Source organism: Eptesicus fuscus, chromosome 25 (genome assembly GCF_027574615.1).
Source record: "Eptesicus fuscus isolate TK198812 chromosome 25, DD_ASM_mEF_20220401, whole genome shotgun sequence".
In the NCBI taxonomy this organism is placed as follows: Eukaryota; Metazoa; Chordata; class Mammalia; order Chiroptera; family Vespertilionidae; genus Eptesicus; species Eptesicus fuscus.
Genome location: NC_072497.1, coordinates 849,155 through 863,684, shown reverse-complemented (window position 1 = coordinate 863,684; position 14,530 = coordinate 849,155). Strand labels below are relative to the sequence as shown.

Here is a 14,530-nt window from a genome sequence, read left to right as displayed (position 1 = left end):
GGTGGGGGCAACCCCCACGTGACCTCAGAGTCACCCTCCTGCTGTGGAGAGAGCCCTAGCAGGCCCTGTATTCAGGGGACAGATCGGGGGGCCCCTGGGGGCCGAACACGTGACGGTTGGGGGGCGGTTAGTACCGTAGCAGATGGCCCCAGGTTGTGTAGCAACTGGGGAGCGGGGCGCCGAGGACCCTGAAAGCCGCCTCTCAAGACTCCTGGGGTCCGGCCGGCGTGGCTCCATGGCAGAACGTTGACCTAGGAACCCGGAGGTCAGGGTTTGATTCCCGGTCAGGGCACGTACCCAGGTTGTGGGCTGGATCTCTGGTGGGGGGCATGCAGGAGGCAGCCGATCCATGATTCTCTCTCATCATGGATGTTTCTCTCTCTCCCTCTCTTCCTCTCCCTTCCTCCATGAAAAAAACAACAACAAAAAACCCCAGACTCCTGAGGCCCTGGCTGGTGTGGCTCAGTGGCTAGAGCGTCAGCCTGTGGACCGAAGGGTCCTGGGTTCGATTCCGGTCAAGGGCACATACCGGGGTTGCAGGAGGCAAACAACTGATGTGTCTCTCTCACATCAATGTTTCTCTCTGTCTCTCCCTCTCCTTTCCACTCTCTCTAAAAATCAATGGAAAAATATCCCCGGGGGAGGATTAAAACAAAAACATAAAAATCAAAGACTCCTGGGGCGTCCAGCAGAAGAGGGTGCTCTGAGTAGAGGATGTGGCGTGGCCAGGGGTGGGAGGAGGGGATGGGGAGGAGGCGGCTCCTCACTCAGGCCCTCGGAGCCAGGGATCCTGCAGGGAGAGGCTGTCCCAAGTGCGTGTCCCCTCCTTCGATGCATCCCCCGCCCCCCTGACCGTGACTCCAAAACTGGTGCTGGCGTCGGGGGGGGGGGGTAAGGTGGGGGGGTAAGGTCTGTCCTCAGGTGGTGGGCAGCTCTGTACCCCCCTGGGGGTGGGAGCGGGGCCACCAGCCCGGCTATAATGGGAGCGAGGGGGGGCCCCGGGGGCAGGGCTGACGGACAGTCCTGGGACTGCGGGGTGTGTGGGCCGCGTGAGGAGCCGCCTGGCATGGAGCCCATTAGAGGAAGGAAGGGCCGGCTGCCGGTGTGACTCTCCCCAGTGGATGCTGCTATTTATACCTCTGTGGTGTGAGGTCACCCGGGCCGCCTCACCCTCTTGTGGATGAGCCCAGAGAGGGTGCAGGGGGGCGGGGGGTTGCCCCGAGGCCACACACCATCTGTAGCTGGGCACAGCGAGGCAATTCCTTATTTATTTACTAGAGGCCCGGTGCACGGCATTCGTGCACTGCGTGTGTGGGGGGCGTCCCTCAGCCCAGCCTGCGCCCTCTCACAGTCCGGGTCCCCTCGGGGGATGCGGGCCTAAGCCGGCAGTCGGACATCCCCCGAGGGTCCTTAGCGCTGCCGTGGAGGCGGGAGAGACTCACTGCGCTCGTCAGCCGTGAGCCCGGCTTCTGGCTGAGCGGAACTCCCCCTGTGGGAGCCCACTGACCACCAGTGGGCAGCTCCTGCGTTGAGTGTCTGCCCCCTGGTGGTCATTGTGCGTCATAGTGACTGGTCATTCTGCTGTTCGGTCGATTTGCATATTAGCCTTTTATTATATAGGACTAGGGGCCCGGTGCATGAAATTCGTGCACTGGGGGTAGGGGGGTCCCTCAGCCCAACCTGCCCCCTCTCACATACTGGGAGCCCTCAGGGGAGGTCCCACTGACGGCTTAGGCCTGCGCCCCACAGGGAGCGTACCTAAGCCGCAGTCTGGCCTCCTTTTGTGGGAGGCAACCGGGCTGGTCAGGGGGAGGCACCAGCCCCATCACCCCACTGCTGTAGCCACTGCCAGTCACCGCAGCCACCAAGGTGTTTTCATCAACACGGACTCCAGTCCCTTCACCATGAAAAAATGACAACTTTCTTTAGGCATTTTCAAGATGTGTCTTTCATAGGATATGACAGTTCTTTCTTTATTTTTTATCCTCACCTGAGGACATGTTTCCATTGACTTCTAGAGAATGTGGAAGAGAAAGGGAAAGACAGAGAGAAACATCAAAGTGAGAGGAACACTTTGATTGGTTGCCTCCTGCATGAGCCCTGATCTGGGCCCCGGCCAGGGAGGAGCCTACAACCTAGGTACATGCCCTTGATCAGAATTAAACCCAGACCCTGCTGTCTGCAGGCCCAGGCATTATCCACTGAGTCAAACCGGCTAGGGCAGGATATGACATTTCTTAGCCTTCCAGCAGCAGACCTTCATTTTTTTCTCCGGAAGTGTGGTGGAAAAACCCTAGATCACCCTTTTGGATTCTTATTACCCAAGTTACTAAGAATATTACCAGTGGCATACAGGGAGCTTAGCCAATGAGCGGTCAGAAAAGGTGTTTCCTGTATAGTTCACACCAATCACAGGCTGTGCCCTGCCCAGGCCTAAAGCCTCTGGCCAAAGCTTTAGGCCTAAGCAGGGGACCCCAGCTCCCTGCAGTCCACCACAGGAGTGGATCCTCAGTTCCCTGCGATCCATCGCAGGCTCCCCGCTCGTGCCCAAGGCCGGAAAAGCCTCCGGCGGATGCTTTCCTGGTGGGCGTGGCTGGTGGGTGTGGTGAAGGTATGGTCAATTTGCATATTACTCTTTTATTAGGTAGGACGTATGCATGTGTTCATTATTTTTTAAATTCTCCCCCGAGGATATTTTCCATTTATCCTTTTTTTGTTGTTGTTAATCCTCACCCGAGGATATTTTCCCATTGATTCTTAGAGAGAGTGGAAGAGAGAGAGAGAGAGAAACATCGATGTGAGAGAGACACATCAATGGGTTGCCTCCTGCCTGTGCCCTGACCAGGGCCCAGCCAGGGAGGAGCCCGCAACCAAGGTACATGCCCTTGACCGGAACCAAACCCGGGACTCTTTGGTCTGCAGGCTGATGCTCTAGCCATTGAGCCACACCGGCTAGGGCTTTTCTTTTTAAGTATATTTTTATTGATTTCAGAGAGGAAGGGAGAGGGAGAGAGAGATAGAAACATCCATGATGAGAGAGAATCATGGATCGGCTGCTTCCTGCCCCCTACTGGGAATCAAGCCTGCAACCCGCGCATGTGCCCTTGACTGAAATCGAACCCGGGACCCTTCAGTCAACAGGCCCACCAACTCTCTATCCACTGAGCCACACCGGCCAGGGCTGGAACTGGGGTGTCTGACGCTCCAGTCCGCACCTGGGCCTGCATGTGGCCCTGATTCTGGCGGTGGGTCCTGCGGGGGGGCCTCCAGCGGGAGGTCGGCGCGGGGTCCCAGCCGGGAAGCAGGCTGCCGGTGTGGGGCCTGGGAGCCGCCAGTGTGGGGCCAAGGCCTGTCCCAGGCCAGGCTGAGTCAGAGGGGTGGGGGAGCCCCCCCACACCCCTGCCCACATCTTAACGAAAAAGAGGGGCCCCCAGGCCAGACATTCTGCCCCAGCGTGCGGGTCCAGCGAGCCCCCAAAGCCCTGTCTCCCCACGCCCCCTCCCCTGCCCCCGCCAGGCCTTAGTGTCATGGTTCTGAACTTCTATTTGGGGTGGTGTTTGAGGCCAGGGTGGCGGTGGGTGGGATGGGGGCAGCCGCCCCAAGAGCCGACACACAGGGGCACCAGCAGCCTGGGCCTGGCATCACAGCCTGCCCATGGCTGCCCTCTCCCCTCCCCCCCCCCCCCACCACCGCACCCCGCTCCCTGGAGCCAGGTCCTTGCAAAGAGGCTTAGGACTCTGCCCTCCTGGGCCACCAGGGCCCTCAGCTGTGATGGGAGCTCTGGGGGTCCCTCTGTGCCCTGGGCAGGTGGAGGGGGGGCCTCAGGGACTAGAGCAGGGCCACCTGGGGGCTTAGCTGTGCAGAGGTTTGGGGGGTGGGGAGGGCTGGATTGGGGGGGGCAGTGAGAAGAGCATTGCAGAAGCCTCGTGCTGGAGGGTGTGTGTGTGTGTGGGAGGGTGTGTGGGTGGGTGTGTGTGTGTGTGTGTGTGTGTGGTCCGGCCGGAGACGCGGGACAGGCCGGGCGGGCGAGGATTGAGAGTCCCTGCAGGCGTCGGCGTGCCCAGCTGTCCGGCCCTCGTCTGTCCTGCCCTCGGGCCCCGCAAGGCCTCCCGGATGGCCCCCGCCTCACCCACTCTCCGTCCGTCCGTCCCGTCTCTGCAGCCGCGGCTTCGGCACGTGCCTGGATGACCCGCCGGCCAGGGACGTCATCCCTCAGCCCTCCCTGCTGCCCGGGGTCCTGTACGACGTGAACCACCAGTGCCGCCTGCAGTACGGGGCCGGGTCCGCGTACTGCACAGACCTGGATGTAAGTGGGGGCGGCGGGGCGGGGGGGGGGGGCCGAGGGCAGGACTCACCCTCCGGGTGCGGGCGCCCTGGGCCCAGCCGGGCGACGGGACACCTGCTGGGAGGAGAGGTGAGGTCTCAGGTTGGGTGGCTGCCCAGGCCCAGGGCTGAGTTCTGGGGGGACTGTGCCCCACGGTGCGACTGTGGGCAACGCCCCCCCATCCCTACCCCCCCACTCGGGAGCTGAACCTAAGAGGTTATTGTTTTTTTAATTTATTTTTTGCGAATCCTCTCCCCCGAGGATATTTCCCCATTGATTTTGATAGAAGTGGGGAGAGAGAGACAGAGACAGAGAGAAACATCGATGGGAGAGAGACACATGGATGGGCTGCCTCCTGCACGTGTCCGACCAGGGCCCTGGTCAGGGAGGAGCCTGCAACCGAGGTGCGTGCCCTTGACTGGAATCGAACCCGGGATCCTTCGGTCCACAGGCCGATGCTCTACCCACTGAGCTAAACCATCCAGGGCTTGCTATTGTGTGTGTGTGTGTGTGCTTGCTATATGTGTGTTTTATTATTTTTTTACTTTTTAAAATATTTTTTATTGATTTTTCACAGAGAGGAAGGGAGAGGGAGAGAGAGTTAGAAACATCGATGAGAGAGAAACATTGATCAGCTGCCTCCTGCACACCCCCCACTGGGGATGTGCCCACAACCAAGGTACGTGCCCTTGACCGGAATCGAACCCGGGACCCTTCAGTCCGCAGGCTGACACTTTATTCACTGAGCCACACCAGTCAGGGCTTGTCATTGTGTGTGTGTGTGTGTGTGTGTGTGTGTGTGTGTGTGTGTGTGTTTAAATATATATTTATTGATTTCAGAGAGAAAGGGAGAAGGAGAGAGAGAGAGAAACATCAACGATGAGAATCACTGATCAGCTGCCTCCTGCACGCCCCACGCTGGGATTGAGCCGTGACCTCTGGGTTCACAGGGCGATGCTCAAGCCCTGAGCCCCTCCGGCAGGGCTGAATCTAAGAGGTTATTATGTTTATTTTTTAACCCTCACCCGAGGATATGTTCCCATTGGTTTTCAGAGAGAGGGAGAGAGAGACAGAGAGAAACATTGATGTGAGAGAGACACATCGATTGTGAACCTAAGAGGTGAAACAACATCTAAGCTTCCGGGTCCCCGGGAAGGTCGCCTGAAGGTCACCTGAAGGTCGCCTGAAGGCATGGCCACGGCATGTCACGCAGACCCTGTGGCTTCTGCCGTGGCCCGGAGGAGGCAAAGGGGGTCCCTGAGGGTCCCATTGGCTTAGTCCTGCCAGGTGCCAGTCCCTGGAAGGGGGGCCCCAGAGACTGGGGGACACGGCCGGGGAGGGGTGCGCCCGGAGAGGGGGTCAGCTTGTGGCCCTCCCCACCCCCTCCGGCAGGAACCCTGTGGCATGCTCTGGTGCTCTGTGCTGCGCAATTGTCAGACCAAGAAGGACCCAGTTGTGGATGGCACGGCGTGCGGGGATCAGAAGGTAGGGGTGCCCCGGGCCAGCTGTGCAGGTGGGAGGGAGGGAGGGAGAGGCCTGCTGTGTTGGTGCTGGGACCGGGGGGGGGGGGGGTTGGGGGGGCGTGTCAGCCCTGGTCCGCAGACCCCTGGCCCCCTCCTCCAGCCCGGCCCCGCCCCACCCCGGGTTTGCAGAAGGCGGCTTTATTCAGTGACTCTCCAGGCGCCTTCAGCTCAGAGTCAGCCGCGGGCTCTCTGCTGGATTGTCGGCTCCGCTCCCCTGTGGGGCCTGGAAGGGATCTCCCCCACTCCTTGGAGACCCCCCCCCCTTTTTTTTCTTTTTTTAAAGTTGATCTCAGCCCTGGCCGGTGTGGCTCAGTGGATAGAGCGTCAGCCTGCGGACTGAAGGGTCCCGGGTTTGATTCCAGTCAAGGGCATGTACCTTGGTTGTGGGCACATCCCCAGTGGGAGGTGTGCAGGAGGCAGCTGATCGATGTTTCTCATTGATGTTTCTGACTCTCTATCCCTCTCCCTTCCTCTCTGTAAAAAATCAATAATATATATTTTAATATATATTTAAATATATATTATTGATTTTTTACAGAGAGGAAGGGAGAGGGATAGAGAGTTAGAAACATCGATCAGCTACCTTCTGCACACTCCCTACTGGGGATGTGCCTGCAACCAGGTACATGCCCTTGACTGGAATCGAACCCAGAATCCTTCATTCCGAAGGCCGACGCTCTATCCACTGAGCCACACCGGTTAGGGCAGTGGTTGGCAAACCGCGGCTCACGAGCCACATGCGGCTCTTTGGCCCTTGAGTGTGGCTCTTCCACAAAATACCACGGCCTGGGCGAGTCTGTTTTGAAGAAGCGGCATTAGAAGAAGTTTAAGTTTAAAAAATGTGGCTCTCCAAAGAAATTTCAATAGTTGTCCTGTTGATATGTGGCTCTGCTGACTAATGAGTTTGCCGACCACTGGGTTAGGGCAATAAAATATATTTTAAAAAAAAACTGATTTCAGAGAGGAGGGGCGAGAGAGAGAAACATCAGTGATGAGAGAGAATCATGGATCGGATGCCTCCTGCACGCCCCACACTGGGGATCGAACCCTCCACCCGGGCATGTGCTCTGACCGGGAATGGGACCCGGGACCTCCTGGTTCAAGGTCGACGCTAACCCCTGAGCCACGCGGGCTGGGCTGGATACTTCTCCTTCGGCCCCACCTGTGCCTCCCCGCCCCACCTGTGCCTCCCGGGTGGGGGGGTGGGGGGGAGTGACTGACAGGTGACAGGTGCGGGGCGGCCTCACCTCCTGTGTCCCCGCAGTGGTGCCTGGGCGGGGAGTGCGTGTCCTCGGACCTGCAGCCCCAGGTGGTGGACGGCGGCTGGTCGGGCTGGAACGCCTGGTCCGCCTGCTCGCGGAGCTGCGGTGCGGGCGTGCAGAGCTCGGAGAGGCAGTGCACAGAGCCTGCGTGAGTGTGCGGTCCCAGGCCCGGGGCTGTCGGGCTTTGGGGGGGCGGGGGGAGCGGGTACCGAGCCGTCAGTCAGTCAACGGAGGGAACCCGGCTCTATGTCAGCCTCCGGCGGTCAGAAGTGTCCCCACCAACAGGGGCCAAAGCCAGAATTTCCAGCCAATGTCCTCGGGTCACTGAGGCGTGTCCCCACTGCTGACCCATTGCTCAGAGGGGCACACTGAGGCCCGGAGACCGGAAGGACACATCTGCCGTCGGGAGGGAAGCAGGAGAGGACAGTGGTCAAGCCCTTAGACCCTGGCCTTAGTTGGGTCAGGAGTCAAGTCACCCCCCCCTCCCCGACTCTCCACCTGTGTGAGAGCCTGCTCACCCCTCCTCTGGACTCCATTTCCAGAGAAGCTGTGTGATGGGGTCCCAGCAGTGCCCACACTCCCCGGGAGGAGGGACACTCTATGACCCGGGGCACGAGACTGTCTGTCTCTGGGCCTCAGTTTCCCCATCTGAGCGAGGTGAAGATGCTGGGATGCGCGGGATGAGGGGGGCCCTCCTCACTAGGCTTCTGAGGGTACAGGGGTGTGTGGAGTTCAGCGCCAGCCCCACCCAAGGCCCCGTGTGTGGCAAGGACTGTGGCCCTCACCCCGGCCTCACCCTGGCCCCCTGTCTGAGCGGGGTTAGCGGCAGCTGCCCTGCCCCAGGTGTGTGCGTGTGTGTGTGTGCGTGCGTGTGTGTGTGTGTGTGTGCGCGTGTGTTCAGGGCGGGGCTTCCTCCTGACCTGTGTGGGTGAGTGTCCCACGGGAGGGTCACACCTCTAGCGTGTCCCAGTGTCTCAACAGCCCCAACCCATTTTAAACTTTTTAAAAAATATACACGGAGTGGCCAGATGATGATGATCTCTGAATGCATAATAATCTGGCCACTCAGTGTGTGTGTATGTATATATATACACACACACACATTAGAGGCCCGGTGCATGAATTCGTGCATGGGTGGGGTCCGGCCAGCCTGGCCAGGGGGAGGGGACATGAGCGGTTGGCCGGCCTGCCTGCTGGTCGAACTCCTGGTCGAGGGGACCATTTGCATATTAGCTTTTTATTCTATAGGATATACACTGAGTGGCCAGATGATTATGCATTTAGAGATCATCATCTGGCCACTCAGTGTATATTTTTATTGATTTTAGAGAGGAAGGGAGATGGAGAGAGAGAGAGAGAAACATCCATGATGAGAGAGAATCATGGACCGGCTGCCTCCTGCACGCCCCCTACTGGGGATCGAGCCCACAACCCGGACACTTAAGCACTAAGCCAAATCTGCTAGGGCCCCAACTCCATTTTTTAAAAAAATATATTTTATTGATTTTTTACAGAGAGGAAGGGAGAGGGATAGAGAGTTAGAAATATCGATGAGAGAGAAACATCGATCAGCTGCCTCCTACTGGGGATGTGCCCGCAACCAAGGTACATGCCCTTGACGGGAATCGAACCCGGGACCCTTCAGTCCGCAGGACGGGACTGAGCCACACCGGTTAGGGGGTCCAACCCCATGCTATAGATGAGGAAGCCTGCCCAGAGAGGGCAGGAGACTTGCCCAGGGTCACACAGCAGTGGTGGGCGGCAGGGGTCTGGGGTGCAATTGTGGGGGCGCAGCGGGCAGTCCCTGTGCGGGCGCTGAGCCCCGCCTCGGCTCACCCACAGGCCCAAGAACATGGGCAAGTTCTGCGTGGGCGAGCGGAAGCGCGTGCGCCTGTGCAACGTGCAGGGCTGTGCCCCCGGCAGCCCCTCCTTCCGCGCCGTCCAGTGCGGCCAGTTCGACTCCACGCTCTACAATGGCCGGCTGTACAAGTGGGTGCCCCAGCCGACTGACCGTGAGTCCCGCATGCCCGCGCCCTGGGCTGCCCCCCCCTCCCCTCGGCCAGCGGGGCGCTCCCCGAGCCGCGTCAGATGGCAGATGGCAGATGGCAGCCTGTCGGTGCTGCCCGGCTGCCCCCGCGGCGTCCAGCTGTGCGGGAGGTGGAGGGGGGCTTCCTGGGGGCCCCCAGGACGCCTGCCCTGTGGTCCCTCACGGCTCCCGTCCTTGTGCCCCCAGTGGCCCCCTGCGAGCTGCACTGCAAGCCTGCGGGCGAGTCCTTCAGCGACCGGTTTCGGGACGCCGTGCTGGACGGCACGCCCTGCTACGAGGGCCGCCGGGGCAGTCGGGACGTCTGCATCAATGGCATCTGCCAGGTGCGCCCGGGAGGGTCCCCTCACCCGCCTCGCCCCCTGGGAGGAGCGCCACTGTAGGCCCCGCCCCCTGCGAGGAGCGTCACTATAGGCCCCGCCCCCTGGGAGGAGTGTCACTGTAGGCCCCGTCCCTGGGAGGAGTGTCACTGTAGGCCCCGCCCCTGGGAGGAGTGTCACTGTAGGCCCCGCCCCTGGGAGGAGTGTCACTGTAGGCCCCGCCCCCTGGGAGGATATCCACTGTAAACCCCGCCCCCTGGGAGGATCACTGTAGGCCCCGCCCCCTGGGAGGATCTCCACTGTAGGCCCCGCCCCCTGGGAGGATCTCCACTGTAGGCCCCGCCCCCTGGGAGGATATCCACTGTAGGCCCCGCCCCCTGGGAGGATCTCCACTGTGGGCCTGCCCCTGGGAGGATCTCCACTGTAGGCCCCGCCCCCTGGGAGGATCTCCACTGTAGGCCCCGCCCCCTGGGAGGATCTCCACTGTGGGCCTGCCCCTGGGAGGAGTGTCACTGTAGGCCCCGCCCCTGGGAGGAGTGTCACTGTAGGCCCCGCCCCCTGGGAGGAGTGTCACTGTAAACCCCGCCCCCTGGGAGGGTCTCCACTGTAGGCCCCGCCCCCTGGGAGGAGCGTCACTGTAGGCCCCACCCCCTGGGAGGATCTCCACTGTAGGCCCCACCCCTGGGAGGATCTCCACTGTAGGCCCCGCCCCTGGGAGGATCTCCACTGTAGGCCCCGCCCCCTGGGAGGATATCCACTGTAGGCCCCGCCCCCTGGGAGGATCTCCACTGTGGGCCTGCCCCTGGGAGGAGTGTCACTGTAGGCCTGCCCCTGGGAGGAGTGTCACTGTAGGCCCCGCCCCCTGAGAGGATATCCACTGTAAACCCCGCCCCCTGGGAGGGTCTCCACTGTAGGCCCCGCCCCCTGGGAAGATCTCCACTGTAGGCCCTGCCCCTGGGAGGAGCACCACTGTAGGCCCCACCCCCTGGGAGGATCTCCACTGTAGGCCCCGCCCCCTGGGAGGATCTCCACTGTAGGCCCCGCCCCCTGGGAGGATCTCCACTGTAGGCCCCGCCCCTGGGAGGATCTCCACTGTAGGCCCCGCCCCCTGGGAGGATCTCCACTGTAGGCCCCACCCCTGGGAGGAGCACCACTGTAGGCCCCGCCCCCTGGGAGGAGTGTCACTGTAGGCCCCGCCCCCTGGGAGGATCTCCACTGTAGGCCCCGCCCCTGAGAGGATCTCCACTGTGGGCCCCGCCCCCTGGGAGGGTCTCCACTGTGGGCCCGCCCCTTGGAGGAGTGCCATTGTAGGCCCCGCCCCCTGGGAGGAGTGCCATTGTAGGCCCCACCTACTAGGAGGGTCTTTACTGTAAACCATGCCCCTTGGGAGGGTCTCCCACCATAGCCTGCCCCTGGGAGGGTCATTACTGTGGCCCTGCCCCTGGGAGGGGCTTTACTACAGACCCCGCCCCTGGGAGTGGCTTTACTACAGACCCTGCCCCTGGGAGGGGCTTTACTACAGACCCCGCCCCTGGGAGTGGCTTTACTACAGACCCCGCCCCTGGGAGTGGCTTTACTACAGACCCTGCCCCTGGGAGGTGCCCCACCATAGGCCCTGCCCCTGGCGGACCGCCTTTACCAGCCACGCCCCCTGGCGGGTCTCTGCCGCCTGCCCCGCCCACAGCAGCCTCCTCTGAGCTCCTCTCCAAGCTGCGTTTCCATTTCACTGTTCGGCCATGACAACGTTGGATGCACCCTCCCCCCCTCAAACCCTCCCACCCCGTCACCTCTCAGCAGAGCCCCCCACTCCTGACTGACACCCTCACCACCTCTGCTTCCGTTTCTCGGCCCCCTTGCCCCTCGGGGGCTTCTCCCGCAGGGTCGCACCTCACTGGGGCCCAGCCCCCGCCAGGAACCTCCAGGAACCGGGAGCCCAGGCAGTGGCTCGACCTCCTCCCAGCCACTGTCTTTTTAAAAATATATATATTTTATTGATTTTTTTTACAGAGAGGAAGAGAGAGGGAGAGAAAGTTAGAAACATCAATGAGAGAGAAACATCCATCAGCTGCCTCCTGCACGCCCCCTACTGAGGATGTGCCCGCAACCAAGGTACATGCCCTTGACTGGAATCGAACCCGGGACCCTTCAGTCCGCAGGCCGACGCTCTATCCACTGAGCACACTAGCTAAGGCCCAGCCTCTGTCTTGCTGCTGCTTCTGAGGCCTGAGGCCTGGGCTCCGAGGCGGAGAGCAGCAGGGGGTGCGAACCCCCCCGCCCGTGACCCCCGATTCCTGTCCACACGGATCACTCATGGAGGGCCAGTCCCCCTGCCCCCTTGTCCCTCCCCCTGTCCCTCCCCCACTCCCTGTCCCAGCTCTCATCTCCTGCGGTCTCACAGCACAGCCTCACAGCTCAGATCCATCTGCCTCCCCGGTGCACGTCGGAGGAAACCAGGGCTTGGCGGGGGGGGGCAGAGGGGTTCGCCTTGGGGTCTCCGCCCAAGCCCCACGCCCACCCCCAGCCCTGGGGCCTCCCCTCCGTGTCTTGCAGAACGTGGGCTGCGACTTTCGGATCAACTCGGGTGCCGTCGAGGACCGCTGTGGCGTGTGCGGGGGTAACGGCTCCACCTGTCACACCGTGAGCTGGGTCTTCCAGGAAAATGGGCCCTACGGTACGGCCGGGACCCCGTTCCCCCCCCCCCCCCGCCCCTCCACCTGGCTGTGTGCTTGGTCCAGGATCCAAGCAGATGGGACACTCAGCCCAGACCCAATGACCTGTCCCCACAGGGCGTCCTCCGGCCCCTGGGAGCCCAGGGTGGACGGTTCAGGCTCACATGGGGAGCTCTCAGCCCTTTCCGAGGGTTCCTGCCTGGTCAGGCAGCTTCAGGGACGCCCCAGCCCCACTCCCTCCGCTCCAGGTGGTTGTTGTCTGTAGACACTCAGTGTTGACTGTGTACCCCGGTGAGGTACAGGGGGGACGTGGCAGTTAAGGGCTCCCCGTCTGATAGGGTAAACGGGCCCTTTTAGCCTTCACCGATGCAGCGGAGGGAGGCCCAGAGGGCTGGGGGAGCACGGAGGAAGAAAGTCTCCGGCCTGGGGGAAATCAGGGAAGGCTTCTTGGAGGAGGTGGCATGGGAGTGGCATCAGAAAGAGAAAAAAAGAGAGAGACTCAGGTGGAGCTTGTGCCACACACACACACACACACACACACACACACACACACAGCGTGGAGGACGGAAGACCTCCGGTTGGGGCCAGCGAGGGAGGCAGGGTTAGGTCGCATCCCTGCGAAGCTGCCCGGCGTGGCTGTCGTCCCTCAGACCCCACGGCCTGATGGGTGCACAGCCCCACGGAGCCCTTCACCCTTGCTTCACCGTTCGGTGCCCTCGCATCCCCACCTCCTGCGACGCGGGGACCACAGCAGAGCCTACGGCACAGGGTTGTGACCCGTGCACAGTGCTCAGAGGCGTCCCAGGCGCGGAATGGACGCCAGGAAGCGGGAGGACAAATGCCCCTGCGGAGGGAGGAGGGTGTCCCCGGGACCCTGTGTTGTTTATTTATTTACTAGCGGCCTGGTGCACAAAATCGTGCACGGTAGGGTCCCTAGGTCTGGCCGGTGATCAGGAGGGAGGGGGGCCCCCACTGGCACCCGCCTTGGCCAGCCTGGGGCCCGCGGGCTGGGGGCAGCTCCGGCGTTGAGCGTCTGCCCCCTGGTGGTCAGTGCGCATCATAGCGACCAGTCATTCCCCTGTTTGGTCCATTTGCATTTTAGGCTTTTACTATATAGGATTTTATTTTTTATTATTTTTTAATCTATTTTATTGATTTTTTTACAGAAAGGAAGGGAGAGGGATAGAGAGTTAGAAACATTGTTGAGAGAGAAACATCGATCAGCTGCCTCCTGCACACCCCCTACTGGGGATGTGCCCGCAACCAAGGTACATGCCCTTGACAGAGATCGAACCCAGGATCCTTGAGTCCGCAGGCCGACGCTCTATCCACTGAGCCAAACCGGTTTCGGCAGGATTTTAAACGTTTACTTTTCAAATATATTTTGTATTGCTTTCAGAGAGGAAGGGAGAGGGAAAGAGAGATTAGAAACATCCATGATGAGAGAGAATCACGGACCGGCTGCCTCCCGCACCCTCCACCCCGGGGATCGAGCCCGCCCCCCGGGCAGGCATGCATGCCTGTGCCCTGACGGGGAATCGGACCGTGACCTCCTGGTTCCTAGGTCAACGCTCAGCCCTTGAGCCACGCCGGCCGGGCATAAAGCTCCGGATCTGAAGCCGACGGCGGGGCCGCGGGGAGAGAGGAGCGGGAGGAGGTGGGGGCAGCCGAGGGCTCACGCGGCCCCGCCCTGACCGCCAGGGTACATGGACGTGGGACAGATCCCGGCCGGCGCCCGGGAAATCCTAATCAAGGAGGTGGCCGCGTCCATCAACTACCTGGCGCTTCGGAGCCGGGACCCGGACCGGTACTACCTCAACGGGGGCTGGAACATCCAGTACCACGGCGAGTACCCCATAGCGGGCACCGTGTTCACCTATGAGCGCGAGGGCCAGCTGGAGAAGCTCACGTCCCCGGGCCCCACCAATGAGTCCATCTGGATCCAGGTGCCTCCCCGTCCCAGGCCGGGTTGGGGAATAGAGGCCGACTCCAAGGGACACTGGCCCTGGGGCCGGAGAAAGCCCGGGGGCAGTCACAGAGCCTGGCCCTGGCCTGGCTGGCCTATGGGAAGTAGGGAGGGGGGGGAGGGGCCCTGCCTCAGTTTCCCCATCTCTAAAGTGGGTCCCAGGGGGTAGCTGGTTGGGTGGAGAGGATGCTGGGAGCTCACGGGCCCCACCCGCCCCCCAGATGCTGTTCTATGAGAAAAACCGCGGTTTGTACTACGAGTACACCATCCACCAGCAGGCCATCCCTCCGGGCGTGGCGTCGGAGTTCTCCTGGGCCTACGGGGCCTGGACCGAGTGCCCGGTCACCTGTGGCAAAGGTGAGGGGCGGGGGGGGGGGTCAGGGGGGCTTGTCCCTGGGCAGGGGTGCCGCTGGCTTTGGCCT

At 61.6% G+C, this 14,530-nt stretch overlaps 1 protein-coding gene across 1 annotated transcript in view; it reads left to right on the top strand.

Annotated features, from left to right (window-relative positions):
- The window catches only part of ADAMTS7 (ADAM metallopeptidase with thrombospondin type 1 motif 7), a 46,478-nt gene that overhangs the window by 22,866 nt on the left and 9,082 nt on the right, over positions 1-14,530 (top strand). The window contains exons 9-16 of the mRNA XM_054713414.1: positions 4,162-4,306; positions 5,717-5,809; positions 7,112-7,257; positions 8,952-9,121; positions 9,343-9,479; positions 12,024-12,144; positions 13,844-14,088; positions 14,330-14,465. Coding sequence (XP_054569389.1) covers positions 4,162-4,306; positions 5,717-5,809; positions 7,112-7,257; positions 8,952-9,121; positions 9,343-9,479; positions 12,024-12,144; positions 13,844-14,088; positions 14,330-14,465 — 1,193 coding nt within the window. The remainder of the gene's footprint in view (positions 1-4,161; positions 4,307-5,716; positions 5,810-7,111; positions 7,258-8,951; positions 9,122-9,342; positions 9,480-12,023; positions 12,145-13,843; positions 14,089-14,329; positions 14,466-14,530) is intronic.